The sequence below is a fragment of the Akebia trifoliata genome, chromosome 3, assembly GCF_017979445.1.
Source record: "Akebia trifoliata isolate Shusen 1 chromosome 3, ASM1797944v1, whole genome shotgun sequence".
In the NCBI taxonomy this organism is placed as follows: Eukaryota; Viridiplantae; Streptophyta; class Magnoliopsida; order Ranunculales; family Lardizabalaceae; genus Akebia; species Akebia trifoliata.
In genome coordinates, this window is record NC_141377.1 from 17,693,290 (window position 1) to 17,717,794 (window position 24,505).

Consider the following 24,505-nt stretch of genomic DNA (forward strand, 5'->3'; position numbering starts at 1 on the left):
CTACTAGGCATCCGGGTTTTAAATTTTTATAGTAAAGGAGGTTTATGTAATGGGCTATGCAAATGTAAGTGCACAAGTGCATTTTAAAAACAATAAGTATCAACCCCCCTTACAAGCATTTAACCCACAAAATGTTAAAGAATATATTACAACCATTCCCCAAGAAAAAGAAAACAAAGTACCGAACAAAACACAAACAACAACAATGTTAGTTAACACACATCAAATTTTGTTTTTTAAACTTGTAAAAATAACCACATGGTCATGGTTTGAACCCGCAATGTCCCTAGTAGAGTCACCAAGTTGTAGACATGAGAATGTTCATCTTTAAACCTCAATGCTACGTGGTTTGGAGTCGTCACCATTCTTTTTTTTGAAATAGGTGTGAATGAGTACCCGAATCGATTATTTTGAAAATCATTTTTTCATGACATTGTAGTGACTCTCAATCATGGAAAATGTATGGTTTACCTAAGATCTAGGTAAGGGGATTCAGTTAGAGAATGAGGAAGGTGTTAAGCACCCCATTCTCTCCACCTATGGTGGTACCTTTAAATTTGGCCATTTTTGAAATGATTAACATAATAAGGAAAATGCATGAGATGCATGAAGTGGTGTGTGCATATGGTAAGTATGTACCTCTTTGAAAGAGAATTTGATGTTAGTGTTAACATAAGAAATATCCTATGGGAGAAGATATTCTATGGAGTCAACACAGTTTTGCATGAATTGAAAGGTTGGTTTAGGATTTTAGAGAAATTCTATGGATGGAGTCCCCTTAGATCCACAACCTTAATGCATGCATGTTTAACTATAAACTTAGCGTTTTAGCCCCATCAAGAGAGCTACATAAGTCTTCATCATTGCCAAGCATATGTGGTGTGTGTAAATGATTTACATTATGATGCATGAGATAAAAGTGAGAAAAGAAGGGCTTCAACCTCTATCATTTCAATCAAACCACCTCAAGCATTCCATGTCCAAGGTTGTGAGGTTCAATCTACTCGGGATGAAGGAGGGTTCTCCATTACATCCTAAAGGCTTCTAAAAAAGAAAAATGAAGGGATAGAAGAAGAATATGCAAGTTAAAAAAAGAAATAAACAACTACTATACCCACCTTCTCCCCTTGGAAGTCTTGAATGAACTTGAGCTTGAGAGTTGAATGATGTAGTTGAGGGTTGAGAGAGTTGAAGGTTAAGAGATGAGAAATGAGTAGAGATTTTGATAGAGTTTTAGGTTGAGAGATGGGGCTTGAGAGCATGAATTGTTCATAGAAAATGAGGGTATTTATAGAGTTTTTGGTGAACTTTTGAGGATAAAGTGGTCCAACCCTAAAAATAAAGAGAATGGACATAAGGTTTAGGTTATTTCTTTTTGGATTTTTCATTTGTATGAGGGTAAAGATGATATTTGTGAAGAAACTTAAAAAGCATTCTTTGATTTTTGATTTTTTGATAAATAGTGGTTAGAGAACAAAAATACTTTTGGGAGGGTGAATAGGAGAGTGACATGTGTAAAGGTGGAGTGGTAGGTGAAAAGTAGACTTTGGTTCATTTGTAAATAACTTATAAAGGAAGGGTAGAAGTATATTTTTAAAATAGACTAATGGTATAACAAAAGTACTTTTGAGAGGGTGAGTAGGAGAATGACATGTGTAAAGGTGAAGTGGTAAGTGAAAAGTAGACCTTTGTTCATTTGTAAATGACACATAAAGCAATAGTGGAAGTATAATTTTGAAATGGACTAATAGGATAGTTCCATGTATGTACTTGAAGATTCCCACCTTTTGAGGGTATGATTGGAAGTTCTCTCAATTTTATAGATTATTACCAAAGATCAAATAACCTTTTTGGTTTGACCACCCTTTTTGGGAAAGATATTCTTGGACTTTCACAAGGGAGAGTTGACTCTTCAATTAGATAATGCATTGAGTATTAGGGGCTTATAAGAGATCAACAAGTGTTATCTTTTGAGGGGATGTGAGGGAGTGGGCTTGGTGTTGGGTTTAGAATTAATTTGGATTCTGGACTTTGGGCTTTGAGAGTGGGCTAAAAGATTGGATTTGAATTTGGATTAGAAGATGGGCTTTATTTTGGACCTTCGTTATGGTATGGGTGATGGAGCGGTGAATGGGTGATGGATTCGGATTAGGGATAAGGTTGAGCATGCAAAATATATGAAATGATGTATGAAAATGATGCCATGTGGCAATGCGGGTCTGTCGACAAGCTTGAGTTCTAAATCGGAATCAATTCGAGGAATTCAGATTTTTTAACGGGTTCGTGCAAATTGGGGTGTCTACAGCTGCCCCTCTTTGCAGGAGTTGCATGCAAAGAATTACAAAGAATAATTAGACCCTTTATTTACACGAATCCGAAATAATTTATTGCATGATGATTAAAAACGTCGGATGGATTGAGATATTTTGTAAGATGTGGCTACCCAAGCACGGGGTCTGACAGGGTTAGCCTTTTTGAAACCCTTGATTTCGTGGCACGGAGCTCGTTTGAAATCTCGGGTAGGTTTTTTGATGATTTTGAAAGTGATTGATGTTTTAAATCATGTAATATAATATATATATTTTTTCTTTTTCCCTCGTCAATTTTGAATTTTGAACTTAGTTTCCCTTTCATGGAAATTACAGGATTGTCTTGAGAGAGCTTAGCGTAGCATGACCGTCCTTTAGAGAGACTTGCATGATGGTATGATATTTGAGTATTTGGTGTGTCATCGTGTCTCGGATGCGGAGAGAACCATCATTGACCAAGCTGCTCAGATTAAAGCCTTAGCGGATAGACTTGATGCCTATTACGTTTCCCAAGGAAATGCTTGAGTGGTTCTTTGCCTGTTGTTCCTTTTTATACCTTGCTTTTGAGAAGAATGATGTAACACTATTTGAAATGAATGAATTAGGTTTTTTTACATAGTGGTCTCAGATATATCTATTACTTTTGAAAACTCTTGGTTTGAAGAAAAGTCCTAGATTCTTCGTCATAAGCCAAAAATAGTAATTTTGATGATGTATTTTTTTTTGTTTTAGGTTTTAAAGATTTCCTTTGTCGAATAATTTGTGATAGACTAGTGTTTGACGACTCTAGACATCAACGATCATGGTACCTTTGCAAAATACCGAGGATACAAGTGTCAGCTAATCCTTAGGATCTTTTGAGTCATCCCCGAGACTGAGGATTTTGACTGAGTTATCTTAGTTGCATCTGTTGGAACATTGAGGACTTCCAGATTTTTGCCGTTCACAGTTTATATTCTTGTGAGCCAAGAGTTATTTTTTTTTTCATTATTTTTCCATTTTTGCCCCTGGCGCCAGTTACAGTTTTCACCAGATCCGGTTTTCACATTTTTGCGCATCGATGTCATTTTCGATTTTTCATCATACCGGTGGTTTTAATCTTACCATAGACTGATTTTTTTATTCATAGTGCCCTTGTAGGTTTTCACCATGCCCTTTCAGTCTATGCTTACTTTATAGATTTTCACTTTGAATACCTTCTCGGTTTCTCTGTGCCCCTTGTGGCTTGGTGACTCAAGTTAAGCTGCGAGACCGAACATTCTACTTTTCTAGTGGCACTCTTTCTTGAGTAACAGATCTGGACTCCCCTCTCGAGTTCCTCCGACGATTTTCATGGTGCGGTGACTCAAGTTGAGCTTCGAGATCAATAACTCTACACTTCAAGTCACTTTTTTTTTCAAATATTTGACCTGACCTCCCCTCTCGTGTCTTCCAACGACTTTGGTGGCTTGAAATCCGATTAAGTAGCAAAATCAACTATACCCTGACGATGTTTTTCATGACATGCTTCCACTGTGATTGAGTTGCCTTGAACCATTCCCTGATCTGAGAGGACTTTAAATAAAACGAAACGTAAGCTTAGGTTATGATTGCGAAAGGATAAGAAAAGTTGAATCTTGATTTACTGAGGGATAGAATGGACATGGGTTTTGTCTATTTTTGTTTTGAAAATATGGTCTATGTTTCTTTTTATCGTCTCACGAACTTATTTAGGCGGGAGATTTGGGTCAAGCTTGAGATCGAGTATTCAAGATTTTTGACCTTTTGAATTAATTTTTTTTTGTACTTTTAGTCGTTCACAGTTTATCCTCATGCGGGCCAGGAGTATACTTTGGTATTTTTATTTTGGCTTTTGATGATATATATATATATATAAACTTGCCCCGGTCCTAGGTTAAAAAATGAATATGTTGGCTCAAAAAGGGTTAACTAAAGGTAGATAATTATTCAGGTAGTAGAAATATGGCCTATCTTCATTTCAAGGAACGACTTTAGGCGTAATATATTTTTACGGTATCGACGTTGATCGGTTGTCGAAAGACTTCCCTATCCATCTCTGTAAGGATTAGCGCCCCTTCGGACAGTACCTTTTGGACGACGAATGGCCCTTCGTAATTCGGACAAAATTTTCCTCTCGCATTTTTTTGTATCGGCAAAATCTTCTTCAGAACTAGGTCTCCTTGTGAGAACTCTCTAGGTCGAACCTTCTTGTTATAAGCTCGTTCTATTCTCCGTTGATAAGTTTGCCTATGACAGATTGCTGAAAGTCGTTTCTCCTCTATTAAGTTTAACTGGTCGAATCGGGCTCGGACCCATTCTACCTCATCTAATTCAACTTCTCTTAAGATCCGAAGGGAGGGGATCTCAACCTCAACAGGCAAAACTGCTTCCATTCCATAAACCAATGAATAAGGCGTTACCCCAGTCGAAGTTCAGATTGACGTTCGATAAGCATGTAGAGCGAATGGTAACATCTCGTGCCAATCCTTGTAAGTAGCGACCATTTTCTCGATGATCTTCTTGATGTTTTTGTTAGCGGCGTCAACTGCTCCATTCATCTTTGGTCTGTAAATGACTTAGTTGTGATGGGTGATTTGAAAATTCTTGCACATCTTAGACATGTCTTTGTTCTTGAGATTTTTGGCGTTATCGGTTACTATCCCGCTTGGGAGGCCGTACTGACATATGATGTTGTTCTTCACAAACTTCAAGACATTGCCCTTTGTAACATTTGTGTAAGATACTACTTCTACCCATTTTATAAAGTAGTCGATGGTAACCAAGATGAAGCGATGCCCATTGGAAGCTTGAGGATTGATCTATCCGATGATATCCATACCCCAAAGTGAGAAGGGCCAGGGAGAAGTCATGTTGTGCATTTCTGAAGGTGGGGCATTGATTTTGTTGGTGTAGATTTGACATAAATGACACTTTCGAACATGTTGGTACCCGTCACTCTCCATGGTCATCCAATAGTAACCCATTCTCATAATCTTCTTTGCGAGCATATGTCTATTCATGTGAGGTCCACAAACTCCACTGTGCACGGTTTCAATTAAACGTTGAGCTTCTGCTTCTGTTACACACCTGAGGAGGACCTCGTGGTGTGACTTTTTGTATAAGACTCCACTACTTAAAAAAAATTGTCCTGCCAATCTCTGAATAGTCTTTCGATCAGTTGTTGTGGCATCGGGTGGGAAAGTTCGGTCCTCTAAGAATGCCTTGATGTCTGCATACCATGATTTTTCTTCAGGCTCTTCAATCTCCACTAGAAGACAATATGCTGGTTCGTCTTGAATACCAATCTCAAGGGGGTCGACGATGGTATCTTCGGAGATGCTAATCATTGAAGTAAAAGTGGCCAGTGCATCTGCAAATTGGTTCTTAGTCCTCAACATAAGTGAATGAGATTCAAGTGAAGTTTGAACTTAGATCCTCAAGATACTCATGATAAGGAATTAGTCTCTTAATGGAGATCGAGTTGTTGTTTCCAAGTCTTCTCAAGAACTATTACAAGGAATTAGCGGTCCGATGACTAGGGCAAGGACAAAGAAGATGGAAGAGGCATTGCAAGGCTTGATTGTGGAAGTCCAATACACAGAGGCCATTCTAGAAGATTCTAAGGCTAATTTTGGAGATATCAAAGTTTCATCAAGGATGGTCAACTATCTTTTTATGCAAGAGATCAATTTGAATGCCAGGGTTAATTGGGAATTGTTATGTTCTAATTGTCCTTAGTTTTGAATTCTTTATTTCCTAAGGACTAATTAGACTTTCTTTATTTTTCCAAGGACTAATTAGAATTAATCTTAATCTAATTTATCTATAAAAGGGCACCTCATTTTGTAATTGAGACACAATTGATAATTTACATCTTATGAGATTTTGAAGTTTATTCAAAGAAAACTTTAGCTTTGATTCATGCTTTCTTTATGAGTTCTTTATGAGTTTTCATTCGAGTTCTTGAAGAAAAGACATGACTCTTCGACTTATCAAGGAAGTGATCAATCCTTGTGGTGTCGTTAGATTGAGGTTTCAAGGACTTAGTTTCCTTGGAATTTTAGTCTGATCAACATTTTAATTTGTTTTAAAACCATCTAGAACGTTTGAAGACTAGAAGAGATCATCAAGAGAAGGTCTTAATTCAAGAAGGTTCTCATCATTTGGTATCAGAGCATCAAGATTGCTGGAAAATACATCAAGATTGAAGTAATCCTTCGAAGATTTGGTTCGGGTGACATTCGAATTGGAGATCAAACTTGGTACATCTTGCTTCCTAACAAAATTTATATCAATTCAAAGCCAACGATGGCTAGAAACCAGGTTTTTTTATTATTTTAAAACATCTTGATCCGTTCTTGTTGGAAACCATGAACATTCATTGAATTTCATAGTTGTTCTTACATAGTTTGTTGTGAATTTTGCATTTTTTTTCTTTGCGATATTTTCTTTGTGAGTTCTGAAATTTTTCTTGCTGAAATTATAAATTGTGATCGATCATCAACAATCAATCGAAGATATATAATCTACATGATCATCGTTGTTTCTAAAAGAATTCAAATTTTAATTTCGTGTGCAAGTTGAATTTTAATTTCGTGTGCAAGTTGGACTGTTCTTGCTGAAAGAAAAAAAAATCTTTCATTCTTGTCTTTAATGTTCTTTCGTTGAACAACAAATAGTTAATGTTCTTCATGCTGATTGGTATTTGCTATTGCTGTTGTTTTTATCCACGCCAATCGCAGAAACCACAGCAGCCTTGCTGAATCTTGTTTGAAATTTGTTTGAACGTTGTTGATAACCATCTACTCTCATTTGTTGTTGTTCCTTAATGGTCTTACGACAAAACACCTCCAACGAACAACCACTGTTACTGTTCTTTAAGATCTTCATAGTTTTACAACATTATCTTGCTGAAAATTACAGCAAGTGTGTTACAGCCATTCCGCCATTAAAGAAGAACCAAGAATCATTAATGTTGCTGTAACTAACTCTTACAAAAACCACAAAAAAAAAAAAAAAAAAAAAAAAACGATGTGTTGGAATTCAGCAACACATTATATGATATAAATCATAAGTCTGTTCTTGCTGAATTCATCGTCAACCTTGACCATTACAGAACGTTCTTTAATTTGGGTGATAGATCTGTTCTTGCTGAATTCATCGTCATAAATCTGTTCTTGCTGAATTCATCGTCATAAATCTGTTCTTGTTGAATTCATCGTCAACTTTGACCATTACAGAACGTTCTTTCCAAGAATTGATCTCTTACATGTTCACGAACAAGCATTTATTACTGTTCCTTAATGTTCTTTAATGTTCTTTAGCTGCATTTCTGATTTCATCGAATTTTGACGATTGATGTAGGAAATAACCTGCTGGAATTTTGATGTTTAGGCAGTAAGTTGTTGTTGCTGTATGTGTTGTTCATCAGATTTTTATGATTAAAAAAAAACAGAAAAAAAAAAAAACACCAAAGAACGTGGTAGCTGATTGGATCACGGATTCCATCGTCAAGTTACTGTTTTGAGGATTGTCATTGTTAGTTTTTGAGCTTATTATTTGCTGTTGATTCAGATTAAAAAAAAAAAAAAAAAAAAAAGGAAATGGCTATTCGCTGTTTGTAGTTGTAGAAAATTAATAAATTGGAGCTGTTAACTTCAAACGGCCATAACTTTTGATCCGGATATCGGAACGACTATTAGTGCATATCAAATCGAAGCTCTTTTCGAGATCTACAAGTTGAACTAGGCATAGCCTTGTTCCACACCATTTCGACCTTCAATTCCATCATTTTCATCACTTTCCGGGAGTTACAAGATTGTTGCATATTTTTTTTGTTGTTTTCGTTTATTTTAACTTACAGGATTTCAATCATGAGTAAGGAAGGGGGAGAACCACATGAGACCGACTTAAACTTATTCATCAAGGCCGTTCATGATCAATTTAAATTGTTGAATTCAAGGTTGGACAATATGGAATCCTCTAATGAATCTAAACCATATCGAAGACATGAGTTCGACGGAGAAGACGATATTCATTCCGAAGCGGAGAGAGTACATTATCGACGGGATAAGAAAGTAGATTTCAAAGAAGATAACAATTTGGGTAGCATAAAGATGACGATTCCGACCTTTCACGGAAAGAATGATCCTGAATTATATTTGGAGTGGGAAAGGAAAGTTGAACACGTTTTTGATTGTCATAATTATTCCGAGGATAAAAAAATAAAGCTAGCCGCAGTGGAATTTACAAACTATGCCAGTATATGGTGGGATCAATTGGTGATCAATAGGCGTAGAAATGGTGAGAGACCTATTCGATCATGGGATGAGATGAAGTCAGTGATGCGTAAAAGATTTATTCCTAGCCATTACTATCGAGATTTGTATATTAAATTGCAAGGGTTGGTTCAAGGTTCCATGAGTGTAGAGGATTATTATAAAGAAATGGAGATTGCCATGATTAGAGCAAGCATAGAGGAAGATAGAGAAGCAACCATGGCTAGATTCATTGCCGGATTGAACAAAGAGATTGCTGATGTGGTTGAGTTGCACCATTATGTGGAGATGGAAGAGTTACTGCACAAAGCCATTAAAGTGGAAAAGCAAATCAAGTCTAGAAGGTTCAGATCTGGATCATCTTCTAATAATCCGTGGAGACCAAATTGGAAGGACAACAAAATTCCTTTCAAACCAAAAGAAGACACAAAGTCAAAGCCTTTGGTTTCTATTCCTAAAGATAGACCTGAAACAAAGCCTCTTATTAAGTCACGTCAGATTAAGTGTTTTAGGTGCCAAGGGTTTGGACATATTGCTTCTGAATGCCCAAACAAAAGGGTTATGGTTGTATTGGCAAACGGAGACATTGAAAGTGCTAGTTCAAGTGACAACGAGATGCCTCCATTAGAGGATTGTTCTGATGTTGAAGTAGAAGAGCCTGTGCATGGTGATTTACTTGTCACCAGGAGAGCTTTGAGTATACAGCCTAAGGATGAAGGAGATGAGGAGCAACGTGAGCATATTTTTCACACAAGATGCCACGTGAAGGATAAAGTCTGTACATTGATTATTGATAGTGGGAGTTGTACCAATGTTGCTAGTACCTTGTTGGTAGAGAAGTTGAATTTGAAATGGCAGAAACATCCTAAACCGTATAAGCTTCAATGGTTGAATGATTGTGGAGAAGTGAAGGTAAACAAGCAAGTTCGGGTTCCTTTCTCAATAGGCAAGTATGTGGATGAGGTTATTTGTGATGTGGCACCGATGCATGCCGGTCATATATTGCTCGGTCGACCGTGGCAATTTGATAGGAGAGTGTCGCATGATGGGTATAAAAATCGTTATTCTTTTGTAATGAACAATCGAAAAATTGTATTGGCCCCTCTCAAACCTTTGCAAGCTTATGAAGACCAGGTTAGGATAGCAAGTGAGTGCAAAAAGAGAGAGAAACAAAAGTGTGAGCAAAAAGGAGAGCAAAGTGAGCAACCTGGAGAGAAGAATAAAGTACTGAGTGTACTTGCTGACAAAATGATGTTAAAAGTGTAATGATAGCAAGGCCACAAGTTCTAGTTCTTATGTACAAAGATGTTTATTTTTCCACTACGATCTTAACTTATCTTTGCCTAGTGTTGTTGTGTCTTTATTGCAGGATTTTGAGGATCTTTTTCCCGAGGAGATTCCACATGGTTTACCTCCTTTAAGAGGAATTGAGCACCAAATAGACTTCATACCTGGTTCTGCTATACCAAATAGACCTGCTTATAGAGCTAATCCCGAGGAAACAAAGGAGATACAGAGGCAAGTGGATGAACTGTTGCAGAAGGGATTTGTAAGGGAAAGTCTCAGCCCATGTTCGGTTCCTGTTCTCTTAGTACCAAAGAAAGATGGAACATGGCGCATGTGTGTGGATTGTCGAGCTATTAATAAGATAACGGTAAAATATAGGCATCCTATCCCTAGGTTAGATGATATGTTTGACGAATTGCATGGCTCTCGTTTGTTTTCTAAAATTGATCTAAAGAATGGGTATTATCAAATTCGCATGAAAGAGGGAGATGAATGGAAAACTGCATTTAAAACTAGATATGGGTTGTATGAATGGTTAGTAATGCCCTTCGGTTTAACTAACGCCCCTAGTACATTCATGAGATTAATGAACCATGTCTTGCGTGCTTTCATGGGAAAATTTGTGGTAGTTTACTTTGATGATATTTTAGTCTATAGCAAAAATGTTGATGACCATGTGAAGCATTTGCATGCTGTGTTTAGTGTGTTAAGAGAACATCAATTATATGTTAATCTTAAGAAATGCACATTTTGTATGGAATCTGTTGTGTTTCTTGGATTTGTTGTTAGTTCGCAGGGAATTAGCGTTGATGAGGAAAAGGTAAGGGCAATAAAGGATTGGCCTACACCTAAGAATGCGAACGAGGTAAGAAGTTTTCATGGTTTAGCAAGTTTTTATCGAAGGTTTGTTAAAGATTTTAGTTCTATTGCTGCACCTTTGAATGAACTTGTTAAAAAGAATGTTGTTTTTAATTGGGTTAATGTGCATGATCAGGCTTTCCAAACTTTGAAAGATAAGTTAACTAATGCACCTTTGTTGTGTTTGCCTAACTTTGATAAAGCTTTTGAAATAGAGTGTGATGCATCCGGGATTGGAGTAGGAGCTGTTTTGATGCAGGATTCTAAGCCAATAGCTTATTTTAGTGAAAAGCTAAGTGGGGCAGCATTGAATTATCCTACTTATGACAAAGAACTTTATGCACTAGTGAGAACTCTTCGAACATGGCAACATTATTTATGGCCAAGGGAATTTATCATTCATTCTGATCATGAGAGCTTGAAATTCCTGAAGACCCAAGGTAAGCTTAATAAAAGACATGCTAAATGGTTGGAGTTTATAGAAACATTTCCTTATGTAATTAAATATAAACGTGGGAAGGAAAATGTTGTGGCCGATGCATTATCAAGAAGGTACGTATTACTTACTTCATTGCAAACTAAACTACTTGGTTTTGAATTAATTAAAGATTTGTATGCCATGCCAATGATTCTGATTTCAGCCAAGTATGGAATGCATGTGTTAAGTGTGCATTTGGTGACTTTTATAGGCATGAAGGATTTCTTTTCAAGAAAGATAAATTGTGCGTGCCAAATTGTTCTGTTCGTGAATTACTTGTAAGGAAAAGTCATGGGGGAGGTTTAATGGGTCACTTTGGTGTCCTAAAAACTTTAGATATCTTACGTGAGCATTTTTATTGGCCCCATATAAAGCATGATGTTCAATCTGTTTGTGACAAGTGCATTACATGTAGGCAAGCAAAGTCTAAAATTCGACCGCATGGCTTGTATACCCCTTTGCCTGTACCTAATCAGCCTTGGACTGATATTTCTATGGATTTTGTTTTAGGATTGCCAAGGACTCAAAATGGTAAAGATAGTATATTTGTTGTTGTTGATAGGTTTAGTAAGATGGCCCATTTTATTGCATGTACTAAAACCAATGACGCAACACATATTGCTGAATTGTTTTTTAAGGAGGTAGTTCGATTGCATAGGCTACCTAAATCAATTGTTAGTGACAGAGATGTTAAGTTCCTTAGTTATTTTTGGCGTACTTTATGGAGTAAATTAGGAACTAAACTTCTATTTTCTACTGTTGCACATCCTCAAACGGATGGCCAAACTGAAGTAGTTAATAGGACACTTACTACCTTGTTGCGTGCTATCATTCAAAAAAATTTAAAACAATGGGAAAAGTGTTTACCACATATTGAGTTCGCATATAATAGGACTATTCATTCAACTACTTCATTTTCTCCATTTGAGATTGTTTATGGTTTTAATCCTTTAACGCCTGTGGATATTTTACCTTTGCCTACTAATGAACATGCTAATCTTGATGGTAAGAAAAAGGCAGATTTTGTGAAAGATTTACATGCCAAAGTTCGAGCTAACATTGACAGGAAGAATGAGCAATATGCTAAGCAAGCCAATAAGGGTCGTTTGAAAGTTATCTTCCACCCTGGAGATTGGGTTTGGGTGCACTTGCGTAAGGAGCGGTTTCCTACCCAAAGGAAATCAAAATTGCAACCTCGAGGAGATGGTCCATTTCAAGTCTTGGAACGGATCAATGATAACGCCTACAAAGTTGATTTGCCAAGTGATTATGGTAATGTTAGTGCAACTTTTAATGTTGCTGATTTATCCTTGTTTAATGTAGGTGATTCGAGGACGAATCTTTTCGAAGAGGGGGAGAATAATGGAGATCGAGTTGCTGTTTCCAAGTCTTCTCAAGAACCATTGCAAGGAATTGGCGGTCCGATGACTAGGGCAAGGACAAAGAAGATGGAAGAGGCATTGCAAGGCTTGATTGTGGAAGTCCAATACAAAGAGGCCATTCTAGAAGATTCTAAGGCTAATTTTGGAGATCAAAGTTTCATCAAGGATGGTCAACTATCTTTTTTGCAAGAGATCAATTTGGAAGATCAATTTGAATGCCAGGGTTAATTGGGAATTGTTATGTTCTAATTGTCCTTAGTTTTGAATTCTTTATTTCCTAAGGACTAATTAGACTTTCTTTATTTTTTCAAGGACTAATTAGAATTAATCTTGATCTAATTTGTCTATAAAAGGGCACCTCATTTTGTAATTGAGACACAATTGATAATTTACATCTTATGAGATTTTGAAGTTTATTCAAAGAAAACTTTAGCTTTGATTCATGCTTTCTTTATGGGTTCTTTATGAGTTTTCATTCGAGTTCTTGAAGAAAAGACATGACTCTTCGACTTATCAAGGAAGTGATCAATCCTTGTGGTGTCGTTAGATTGAGGTTTCAAGGACTTAGTTTCCTTGGGATTTTAGTCGAATCAACATTTTAATTTGTTTTAAAACCATCTAGAACGTTTGAAGACTAGAAGAGATCATCAAGAGAAGGTCTTAATTCAAGAAGGTTCTCATCATCTCTGCTCTTGGGTCTTCCATTCTCCCGTTGTCTGGTAGACTACCAGACTTGAGTCTCCAAATACATATATTTCATCCACTTCAAGGTCGATCGCTGCTTTCAACCCTACAATGCATGCTTCATACTCAGCTTCGTTGTTCGAACATTGGAACCTTAGTCTGACTGCAATGGGGATATGAGTTCCATCTGGCTTAACTAGAACTGCCCTAATTTCGTTTCCCTTTTGATTTACTGCTTCATCAAAGTACATCTTCCAGCTTTTGTCTTCATCATCGTCTTCGGCTTCGGCAAACAAAATGGCTTCATTAGGAAAATTTTTCTTTAGTGGCTCATAGTCGGGCAGAGGGTATTCCGTTAAGTGGTCAGCAGTGGCTTGTCCTTTGATGACTTTTTGAGTGACATAGGTGATGTCGAACTCAGATAATAGTAACTGCCATTTTGCGGTGCGTCCCGTTAGTGTCGGCTTCTCGAAGAGATACTTCAAGGGGTCCATCCGAGCAATAAGCATAGTCGAGTAACTGAGCAAGTAGTGGCATAGTCGTTGTGATGCCCAGACAAGGGCACAACACGTCTTTTCGAGGGTCGAATAGTTCGTCTCGTAACTTGTGACTTCTTGCTAAGGTAATAGATAGCTCGCTTTTTTTTGGCCTGTTTCATCATGTTGCCCTAGTACACAGCCCATGAAGTTTTCTTGCATGGAGAGATACATCAGTAGAGGTCGACCTGGTATAGGTGGAACCAAGACTGGTGGATTAAGCAGGTATTTCTTAATCTTGTCGAAAACTTCTGGACAGTCTTCATTCCATTTTTTCGGCTCATTCTTCTTTAGTAGTTTGAATACTGGCTCACAGATCGGCGTTAGTTGTGCGATGAACCTACTAATGTGCTGAATTCTCCCTAAGAATCCCCTGATCTTTTTCTCTAATTTGGGTGGTTCTATATTTATGATGTACTTCGTTTTAGCTGGATCGATTTCGATGCCTCTTCTACTGACAATGAACCCCAATAGCTTTTCTGATTTGGCCCCAAATACAAACTTTGCCGGATTAAGTCTTAAACTGTACTTCCTTAATCGATCAAACAGTTTCTTCAAGTTTACCAGATGATCCTCATCGAGATTGGATTTAGCTATCATGTCATCCACGTATACTTCTATCTCCTTGTAGATCATGTCATGAAATAAGGCAGTCATGGCTCGTTGGTAAGTTACCCCAGCATTCTTGAGACCGAATGGCATAACCTTATAGTAAAAGGTACCCCAAGGCGTGATGAACGCAGTCTTCTCTTAGTCCTCTTCTGCCATTTTTATCTGATTATAACCCGAGAAGCTATCCATGAAGGAAAACATACCGTGCCCAGCTGTATTATCAATCAAAGTGTCGATGTGTGGTAACGGAAAGTCATCTTTAGGGCTAACTCTATTTAGATCACAGTAGTCCACACACATGCGTACCTTTCCATCTTTCTTTGGTACATGAACAACATTAGCGAACCACTCAGGGTAAGTGGATACTGTGAGAAATCCTACTTGGAACTGCTTCATCACTTCCTCATTGACCTTAAGTGTCCATTCTGATTTCAATCTTCGTAATTTCTACTTGACTCGCTTGCTTCTTGATTTGTGTAGACACCCCATTTTTGGACTCACCTGATTAATCAACTCGTTAACCCGATCGCAACGATTCCCAATGATGGATGTTTATTCCAATGCTTTATTTTGTTACTAGATATGTTTCAAAAATCCGGATGAGGTATCTCGAACTGATAAAATCTTAGAAACCACGCTACGCTAGGAAAATACGATCTCAGAAACATAGAAATCATCATCTTGCAGACCAAAAAGAAGCTTTACGATAAAAATCATTAAAAAATGACCAAATTACCAAAATACCCCTAACATCAAAATAACTCTAGAGCCTACGTTAAGCTTAGGAAAACTCATTCAAACACATAAAACAACAAATCGAAACCAAATAAATCATTTCACCAATTTTCATAAAATTTGACAAAATTACGAAAATGCCTCTCATAAAGTTCAAGACCATTCCACACAAAAAATTTCATAAATGACACAAACCAATATTTCCATTGAATTCCTTACGAAAAATTGATTCTAAAACATCCTAGAATATAAAAAACCGACTTGAAACACAAAAAATCCTCTCCGAGGGTAAAACGGTAATTTTACAATTTTTATAATTAAAAATTCTAAAATTAATAAATAAAATATTAAATAATTTAAGTGAAACATTAATAAAATTAATTTAAAATTTTGAACAAAAAAAATCGATCAATTAGGATCTAAGGCAAAATTATTGATGGTTGCCAAGATATTTATTCAAGGACCCCTCCATTTGGGGGTCCAAAGAATTAAAGATATAATAGAGGGGGGTTCTCCAAAAAATTAAAGTCAATCAAGTAAGACTAAAGTCAAGATATTAAAGTCAAATAAGTAAGACTAAAGTCAATCAAGTAAGACCAAAGTCAAGATATTAAAGTCAATCAAGTAAGACTAAAGTCAAAATCTTAAAGTCAATCAAATAAGACAAAAAGTCAAAATCCTAATAGAGTTCTAATTAAATAATAATTCTATTTAATAGAATTCTAACTAAAATATAACTCTACCTAAAATAATTCTAATTAAAATATTACTCTACCTAAAATAATTCTAATTAAAATATAACTCTAACTAAAAGAATTCTAATTAAACACTAATTCTATCTAAACAAACACTTAAAAAAATCTATAAATAAGGGTCATCATACCCTATTTTCGTTTCAAATAATAAATCCTAAGAGAAGTAGGTCAAAAAGTTTCCCTAGCCTCCTATAAACCCTAATTTTGAAGTCCCAACTCCTTACCTAATACCCATACTTCGAAGCGGATCGAGGGCACTTTCAGTGACGACTCCGCTGGGGACCTTCGAGGATCAAACTTGAAAAATCCCAAGTAAGGGAGCATTGCTAGAATCACCTAGACTGTTTTTTGTTAGTTTACCATTTTTATTTTATTTTTATCATCATTTTCGGTTCAATTATTGATCATGTGTTTAGATCATGAATATTTCGCGTTTGCATGTTAGTTTTATTTTTACTTATTTTATAATTTTTTTTATGGTTCGATCAGGGGTCATTTGGAATGACTCTAAATAATGCAAGATTTCAGTAAGTTAATTAAGAGGGAATGATGAACGTTGAATCGGGGAATTTTTTTTATTTTATTTTATAGTTTTTATAGTTTTTTATTTTGTTCATTAGTAAGGGTGTGTTGATTTGCCCTTTGGCGGTTTTTTTCTTCCCTTTCCTCAATTTTTTTTTAGGTAGGTGCGATTTATATTTTCAAACAACCTTTTTTTATTTTTATTTTTTTAGTGTTGATTTATTGGTAGGTTTTTTTAGTCATGCTGTTCATGGACAGCCTTCAAACAAAATTTCTTTTTTTACTAACAACATGGGCTGGTAGTAGGTGTTTAAATCCAATTCATTGAAAATCTCTTTTTTTTTTAAAAAAAGTTTCTGTCGACAGCAATGTTTTTATAAATAAGGGCTGGTGTGCACTTAAAAAAAATGATTTTTAGTTTTTGCATCTTCTTTTTCAATAAGAAGAGAAGAAGACAGCAGAGAGAGACGTCTCTCTCTCTCTCTCTCTGCAAAACCCTCAAAACCTCACCGATTGATTCTTCTGTTACTCTTCATTAATGGTGGGGAGATCATGGTTCGATTCTTCTGCGATGGCTTCCTCTACTGTGATCATAACCAGCACACTAGCTGTGGATTTAGATCTCACGAATCTCACTTATTGTTTTGCTTATGATCTGAACAAGATCTCTGTTACTGGATTGAAGTATGTTCTCGCATTGGTGGGTGATTAGTTTGTTCTCTCTATCCCTGTTCATAAAAGCATACGCGAAGGTCACATTGGCTTGAATGCCATTCAACGTCTGCATGCAAAAGTTTTCAGTGGTAACACAATGTCCATGAGCAAATTTATTCCACTTAATAATTTCAATCTGGCTTTTACTTAATCTAGAGTTGGAAAACCAGATATGAAAATTAAGTGATTTCGTCTATCTTTTGGCAACGGGATCATAAAACAACAAAAGAATTTTTTGTCTAAATTATGTGTGCTTTAAAAAAAAAATGTGTGAATTGTGGTGAGTGCTGTGGTGTAGGCACAATAAAACCTTGTGCTGGCAGCAACATAGGCAACGTGAATGCTGTGTTGGCAGCAACAAACAAGAAAAATTGTGGGAGATGAGGTCGTTTTTACTCTTGATATTATGAGTGTTTTGCTGCCAGCAATCTATAAACATTAATTTTTCTTTTTTTTTTTTCATGTTTTTAATGGTGGCATCATATTAAAAATATGTGAGTTGGGTCGCTGGCAGCAAGCATATATTTTTTTTTGTCGTGGTAAGTTTTGTTAGGTTAACAAGGTTTCTTTCAATTTACTAAGGATCATTGATCTCATCACGTGGCACCCGAAAAGTGATCCAATGTCACGTGTACGCGGCGGACAACATTCTATGTTTTTTAGAAGTTTTTACTCTTTTAAAAAAATTTAAGTTTCATCTTGAACTTTGATGCGAAATTTCATAGTAACTCATTTTCAAAACCTTGGATTGAAGCTAAATTTTTTTTTTTTTTTCGGATCTAAATTTTTTCCATCAAAATCTATAAGGTTGTGACATTGGATTGCCAACATGACGAACCACGTGAACTCAATTACCTTTAGTAAAGTTTCAAATCTTACTTAGTTGGTTACCCAAGTTCTTACTCACAAAATTGCACTACAACAAATATGGAAATTAGGAACGGTTTATTACCGTTCCTAAGCCACTATGAAACGGCTTGCAGACCGTCTTTAATCGAGGCGTCGTTAATGAGGTTAAACGGCTAAAAGCCGTTCTATATTTCATGATTTGGAACGGTTAGAAACCGTTCCAGATATCGGAATTTGGAACGGCTTAAAACCCTTCCTAATCTGCGTCTTTATATATCAGCACATAGTTACCAAAAAGATTTGAGACATCGGATTTTATAGAACTGAGGTCCAACGTCTGAGACTTTAGACATCGGTCATAAACCGATATCTAAAGTTATTACAAATTAATATCTAAAATTAAAATTTTTTTTTTGCTACTTGCCTATTACCACGGTTAAAATAGATCCAAATAGACTTAAATAAATCATGAACAAAGGGCTTACCCACCACATAGAAAAAGGGAAGAAACAGAACAAACTAGTTTCAATCTACACAGTTAAACAACAAACATAGAATTAATATAATGATATGAAAACTTGTCTTCTTTTTTCCATTTTAAACATATAATAAGATTATTAAAAGAATATTCATGTGAAGATTCCAATGTTTTCTTTACCAGTCAAAACAAAAAAGAACCTGACTCCATTACATTACATGTAACGAAGTGGAGATCATATTTATGATTGTTCTGATACAGACTCCTCAGAGGCCACCTGCACACCAACTTCAGCATTATTAATGTGTAAGGATTAGCATTTGGTACTCAACTTAAGAGGGGGGCAAAGGAGTATACCTCATATTGTGTTTGATTTGATACGGACTCCTCCGACGATGTTGAAGATGAGGGTTCAGAACTCACATCAGAGTCTACCTGCATATGAAAGTTCACCATCTTCAGCATTATTAATGCGTAAGTAGTTGCATTTGGTACTCTACTTAAGAAGATAAGGGGGGGAGCAAAGGAGTATACCTCGAATAGTGTTTGTAGGCGAGGCTTGAGGGTTTGGTCTTCCAATTCCAGCCCCTCAAACCAATCTCCACTTCCAAAAAACACTTTTAGGTTGGTAGTGCTCTCCGGACCTATAGGAAGCCTCTTCAAATTCGGACACTTAACTACATGTAGATATTCCAATGAAGGCCAATCGGAAAGTGTGCTCGATCTATAAAAACTAGAGAGCTTTGGTAGTCGATCTAGTTCTAGTTTCTTCAATCGAGGGAGAACTTGTTCTCCTTCTTCCATTGTTTCTTCCACTGCTCCCTCTTCTGATTTTACTATTTCCACCATCCCATAGCAAGAATAAACCGAAAGATGTTCTAATTTTTCAAGTCTTTCTACCATGGTTTTTGAAAAAAGATATGTCAATCCATGACAATCGGACACATTTACCTTTTTCAGCTCCTCGAAGCTTCCGCGTGGGACAACCCCCTTCCATATAATTGAGAGCATCTCCAAATTGTCTAACTGGAGACAACTTAATGCTGGAATCGCAGAATCCTCTTCCTCAAGCTCTTTTGAGTTAAAAACCTCATTCAAGTTGTCACAACTTCGTAGGGACAATTCTTCAAGATTTAGTACAATTTTCAGCAAATCACTTGATAAAGCAGTGACTAATTTTGGGCACCTACCTATAATTAGGCATTTCACTTTTTTAAGAAAATCACTTGAAAGTGGACCACTGTAAAAGGATTCCAACTTTTCCATTCCATCAAGAGACAACCTCTCCAAAGCAGCAAATGTTATATAACCTTCCACCATAAGCACAAGATACTTCATTTCGACACAGTTTAAAATAGAAAGTTCTATCAAATTGTTAAATCCTCCCCAATCAAGTTCTTCAATAGTCTCAATGCCTGTGCAATCACATAAATCAAGAAATAATGCTCTCCTCAGTAGTACCCTGACCCAATCTGAAATTGGCCCTGATGCGCCGGTGAGATTCACGTGCATCCACATTTCATAACAATCAGAAATGTCAATGTTACCAACATTTATATTGAAATTCTGCAAATTTCCACGAAAGAAAATGTCATTGGACACACAGCCAGCATCGTCTATGAATAATTGTAGACTAATCAAGTATTGTAACGAAGCCAACTCAGATAGTGTAGCCTCGGTTCCATCATCTACGTCTTCCATCTCCCATCCTCCAAAACTCTTAAACATGTTCAACTCTTCTAGGAAGGTCAATCTAGGAAATATGTTCCTTGCAACGTGGCATAGTCTACTGTTTTAGCAACATAGCATGAAAAATATCTTAAATAAACTTCTTTGCAATAAAATTTTGTGCCAAATGAATGATGGGAAACCCATCATTAGTTGTGCTCAAAGATAAAAGTGAAATTAATGTTTAATCAGATATGAGATTTAACAGACATGGAGTTAGAGATTCCTATATGAAATTGTTACATTTTTCAAATTACCTCATATAATCTTCTATAAATGTTGGTAGCCTTGGCGTGGGATAATATCACGTTGTGGACTGCAATCAAAGGCTCTATCTCCGAATTACCATGGGAAACCAAAAGATGCAGAACAACAACCGGGCGGGTATAGGCCGTTCATGTAAGCAAATCTTCCAAAGAGGTTCGGCTCATTGATGGTAGTCCAATATTTCACCCGATCACCAAAGTTTCTAAAACAGATATCGGCAAAATATGCAAAATCTTCCCTACAAGGGACACCAACCACACCCAATCAAATTGACACATTATTAGTAATTCAGATAATAAAGCAGAGAAGAGAACGGAGTTTGCTCACCGTACTAGAGAATTGAGCCATGACCCATATCTCTCCTCGAGTTCTTGTGGTATGTCTTCATGATTTATTGTCACAAAAGGTTCGATTCCTGCTTTAAACCTTACTTAAGGTTAATGGGCTAGAAAGATCATAGATGCAGCACAACAGTTAATTTCTTATTTCTAGAAAGGCAGCATAGGGATATGTTGCAAATAAGGAATTCAAGGAAGGTAAGATCTTTTATATTCTATTTTTCGTAAGTACCCTTAATGCATATACAGTTTGAGGTACATAAGTATAATACAAGATTAGGGAAAAGAATTATCTATACTCAAAAAACTATTACCTGTTCTTCAAAATCTGGAACAGAATCCAAAAGAATTATTGATGGTCGATGTTTATTTCTCAACTCTTGTAATCTAGCTTCATTTATAGTTTGGTAACCCATGCAAGCAGTTAAGACAAGTTGGCTGCTGTCAAATGTTGAACCAGCAAGGGATTGCAACAATGTAACTGCATCTCCAGCATCTGTTGTTGTAACCAATGCAGGACCTACAAGGAAATAATTAGAATTAAGTTCCATGCTTCTAAAGTAGTGTACAGAGTATATAAAGTACGAAAATATAGTTGATATGCCTAATATAACATATCGTACCAAAACCAAATGTGATTTACCCAGTACCATATAACTCCATCAAAGCAAGAGCTGTTCGAAATAGCATAACACGATTTCCTAATCATGTACAACTTCATAAGGCACAATCTCCCTTACGACTGCCTTGCCTCCATCTTCGCAATCAACAGAGTCTTCTACCACCATTTGAACTAAAATCTTTTCTAGCTTTCCTGCTCTCTGTAAGACCCCAATCACCTCATTTTTCAACATGGACACCCCCATTAAATATTGTTTCAAAACTGCTCCATAGCAGATGTGAAGAGTCATGGCGGCAACTCCAGCTGCAATTGGGTGCCATTTCTTGAGTATGGGATTGAAGCTTTCCTTTTCTTTCATGGCCAATTCTTCTGTTTCTTTAGCTAAGAGAAGGAGAGCCTCACTTGCATCTTCTTCTACTTCAATGGTCATTCTACTTGCTCCTTTTTCTAACATCTGTTGATCATAGAGACATTTAAAAAAACAAAAAAAGCGAATGAAGAGTCCAACCATGATAACGACACTAAAATACAGACCTTGGCAAATGCATTCCTTGAGTGGATTCTACTGGGGCATACAAGACCTAGCAAGGATGGACCCCATCTAATGCATCTTAAGAGTTTCTCTCAAATATTTATTGATTTCACGTGAAATAAAGCATAGGGAAGTATTTATCAGGTAAAATTGGATATAAAATTTATTAATCCTACAATAGTTTGAGGAAACAGAAAATTCATCATCAAGGCCTTTTATTGCTCCTCAAAAACTGAACCAATTGATCTAGATAAAGAAACTACAAGATATTGCAAGAGACATTCAAAGTGGCCATATGAGTACCTTTCATGTGGCATGATTGAGTGTGATAGCAGCATAGCTGGAAATACCTATAGCTATAAACCACTGAACATTTCACTCTGAATCCACTCCCTTGCTCAATCAAGTTGTGCTACTGCCGAAAGTAGAACTCAAAGGAACAGACACTGGCACATGTTGGGGACTCCAGCTACAGACACCTTCCTTTGGGATGAAATCAGAACAGGCACCATCAGTGCTTGGTGAATATGGTTTTGTCACTTTCTTCTTCTGCATTGCCTGTATAATATTGTACAAGAAATGAATATGACAAAGACTTCAATCTGTTTTTATTGTGTTAAACCACTCATACTGTTTTTATTTTTTATTTTTTTATTATAAGAAACTCTCATTACTAATCTCACTATTAATACTTCTGTATGTGAGAATGAGAAAAAAGAGGAAGAAAAGCCATACCTGTTAGCACTTTAATACTCTTTGGACCATCCTTTTCCCTCCTCCTTTATCCGGGCTTGGGACCGGCAGTGTAAAATATTAATTTTACAATGGCGGAATTAAAAAGGGGTTAGTTGACACAAAAACATAGTCAGTTATTAGTTAAACAATATAACTAAAAAAGTAAAAGTACTTTATTGATAAAGAACCTTGTAGTGAGAAGAAACATTACTAGTAGTAGTAAAACTTTAGAGGGGTTATCCAAATACAACTAGTAGTACCACTTAGTATCTAGACATATGCCAAAAGAAGGACAACCATTGCAAGTAGTACATAAAACCACACATAAAACTATTGTGAGATAACCCTAATAAAACTTTTCGGCCACACGGTAAATCCACCTATTCCAACTTCTCCAAGAGTCCCTGCAAAACTGGTTCGTTGGGTAAGAGGGGTGTTTGCTATATGAATGATGTCAATAAGAACCTTAACGTCGTCTTCACCCAAAGGATGCCCATGTACAGTAGAAGGGGTAGTATCCATAATCGCTTTTCCAACTGCAACAACATTTCTTCCCCAATCCAATAGTTCGCATGACATTTCTTTTGTAGAAAATCGTGGTTGTGCAATTGAATACGAATCAACTGTTTGGGGTCTTGAAAGTATATGCTATAATAAAGATTGATATCAACTTCTATATATATATTTATATATGTATGACTAAACAAGAAAATGTAATAATATATACCTCAATGTTCCGAATACTTCCACGTACATCCCCAATGTCTTCCCGTAAACCTTTCACCTCAACTTTGATATTTGTTATTTCCTTAGTTTGCTCAATAATTTGCTTATCTTTCCCTAGCAACATTTCTTTCGCAGCGGCTGACCCGAGAATCCGTGTTTTCGAAACATTAGTCCCAACACCACGAACACGTCCCCTCTTATCCGGACCAAACACTTTAGTCAAGGGATCATTGAGAAGGTCTTCGAAACTATCATCTTCTGATTGGTTTTTCATGATTTCTTTTATTTTATCCTGTAATATTAAACAAACAAATATATTTATGCAAACTATATATTTTATATAACATTCAATAAACATATGTTTAAGATGATGATTATACCAAGTAAGGGGCGACAGTACTCGAGCTAGCACCGTCATCCTTTGAATGCCCTCTAATCCACACCTCGGTCCTCGAAGGGGGATTGCTACCATCTCCTCTTTCCCGTTTCTATACTTGCATAAATTTTAAGGTATTAATTATGAAGGGTATAACTCAAAGTAAAATAATTTCAACGTATTTGTATTGAATTTAATGACACGTACTTACCATTCGCTCCTCTAATCTTGCATGGCCATGCCTACCAGTAGTATGATAGATGTTCAAATTGCTCCTATTTGTCACATTTCTCTTCCTCATTTCTACAATTTTGGGTGCAGCAGTACAATTAACAAATGCTACCCAATCTTCCTGCTTAACATTTGGAGGACAATTTTTCAATCTATCATCCATATTATTATAACAATCGATGTACTTGGTCCTCAACTTAGCCTTGTATTTTCTGAATGTCTCGGACATGCTTCTAAGGCATTGGTACTTGTAGGATGGACGAAGGATGAACTCTCCCTACATGAGAAATTAAAAAAATAAAAATAAAGATAAGTATTCATAAAGAAAAATATATAATAATTAACTAAGATTATTTCAATTGTAATATTATATTGCAACTTACAAGTAGTAATTTTCACATCTCATCCTTCTTTCTAGCTGGCACTAAACGCCAATCCTCTATCGAAATAGGAATGTGAGTACGAACAATTTC

The 24,505-nt window shown here is 36.3% G+C and overlaps 3 protein-coding genes and 1 long non-coding RNA gene across 7 annotated transcripts; 1 reads left to right on the forward strand and 3 right to left on the reverse strand.

Annotated features, from left to right (window-relative positions):
* The first annotated feature begins 8,182 nt into the window (after positions 1 to 8,182).
* On the forward strand, positions 8,183 to 13,060 carry LOC147406083 (uncharacterized). The gene is given in 5 exon segments (XM_086432485.1): positions 8,183 to 9,622; positions 9,957 to 10,203; positions 10,651 to 11,348; positions 11,351 to 12,761; positions 13,005 to 13,060. Coding segments are annotated over 5 exon segments (3,852 nt in total).
* A 5,621-nt stretch (positions 13,061 to 18,681) lies between these two features.
* LOC147406084 (putative disease resistance protein At5g47260) lies at positions 18,682 to 19,382 on the reverse strand. The gene is made up of 3 exons (XM_086432754.1): positions 19,012 to 19,382; positions 18,835 to 18,912; positions 18,682 to 18,754 (listed from the first exon to the last, which is right to left on the reverse strand). The coding sequence occupies exons 1-3, from the start codon at positions 19,378 to 19,380 to the stop codon at positions 18,719 to 18,721; spliced, it is 483 nt and encodes a 160-aa protein (XP_086288880.1). The 5' UTR covers positions 19,381 to 19,382; the 3' UTR covers positions 18,682 to 18,718.
* A 1,046-nt stretch (positions 19,383 to 20,428) lies between these two features.
* On the reverse strand, positions 20,429 to 21,528 carry LOC147406085 (uncharacterized). 4 transcript variants are annotated; one of them, XR_015176274.1, is made up of 4 exons: positions 21,461 to 21,528; positions 21,125 to 21,330; positions 20,800 to 20,898; positions 20,429 to 20,710 (listed from the first exon to the last, which is right to left on the reverse strand). It is a non-coding gene; the product is annotated as an uncharacterized LOC147406085 (long non-coding RNA). The 4 variants fall into 4 exon arrangements; XR_015176273.1 differs by having other exon boundaries at positions 20,430 to 20,710; positions 20,800 to 20,887; XR_015176276.1 differs by having other exon boundaries at positions 20,430 to 20,710; positions 20,800 to 20,887; positions 21,434 to 21,525.
* LOC147406086 (uncharacterized) lies at positions 21,529 to 24,303 on the reverse strand. The gene is made up of 6 exons (XM_086434004.1): positions 24,013 to 24,303; positions 23,806 to 23,913; positions 23,427 to 23,717; positions 22,700 to 23,347; positions 22,268 to 22,522; positions 21,529 to 21,886 (listed from the first exon to the last, which is right to left on the reverse strand). The coding sequence occupies exons 1-4, from the start codon at positions 24,259 to 24,261 to the stop codon at positions 23,030 to 23,032; spliced, it is 966 nt and encodes a 321-aa protein (XP_086290130.1). The 5' UTR covers positions 24,262 to 24,303; the 3' UTR covers positions 21,529 to 21,886; positions 22,268 to 22,522; positions 22,700 to 23,029.
* Between the last annotated feature and the right edge of the window lie 202 nt (positions 24,304 to 24,505).

What these genes read in the sequence shown, in the direction of transcription:
- LOC147406084 (XM_086432754.1), bottom strand. Translation starts at nt 19,380, where the DNA reads ATGGTAGAAAGACTTGAAAAATTAGAACATCTTTCGGTTTATTCTTGC. An exon ending in GCCTACAAACACTATTCGAG is followed by an intron (nt 18,913 to 19,011) that starts GTATACTCCTTT and finishes TTTCATATGCAG; the next exon opens with GTAGACTCTGATGTGAGTTC. An exon ending in CAAATCAAACACAATATGAG is followed by an intron (nt 18,755 to 18,834) that starts GTATACTCCTTT and finishes GTTGGTGTGCAG; the next exon opens with GTGGCCTCTGAGGAGTCTGT.
- LOC147406086 (XM_086434004.1), bottom strand. Translation starts at nt 24,261, where the DNA reads ATGTCCGAGACATTCAGAAAATACAAGGCTAAGTTGAGGACCAAGTAC. An exon ending in CAAGATTAGAGGAGCGAATG is followed by an intron (nt 23,914 to 24,012) that starts GTAAGTACGTGT and finishes ATGCAAGTATAG; the next exon opens with AAACGGGAAAGAGGAGATGG. An exon ending in GAAGTATTCGGAACATTGAG is followed by an intron (nt 23,348 to 23,426) that starts GTATATATTATT and finishes TCTTTATTATAG; the next exon opens with CATATACTTTCAAGACCCCA.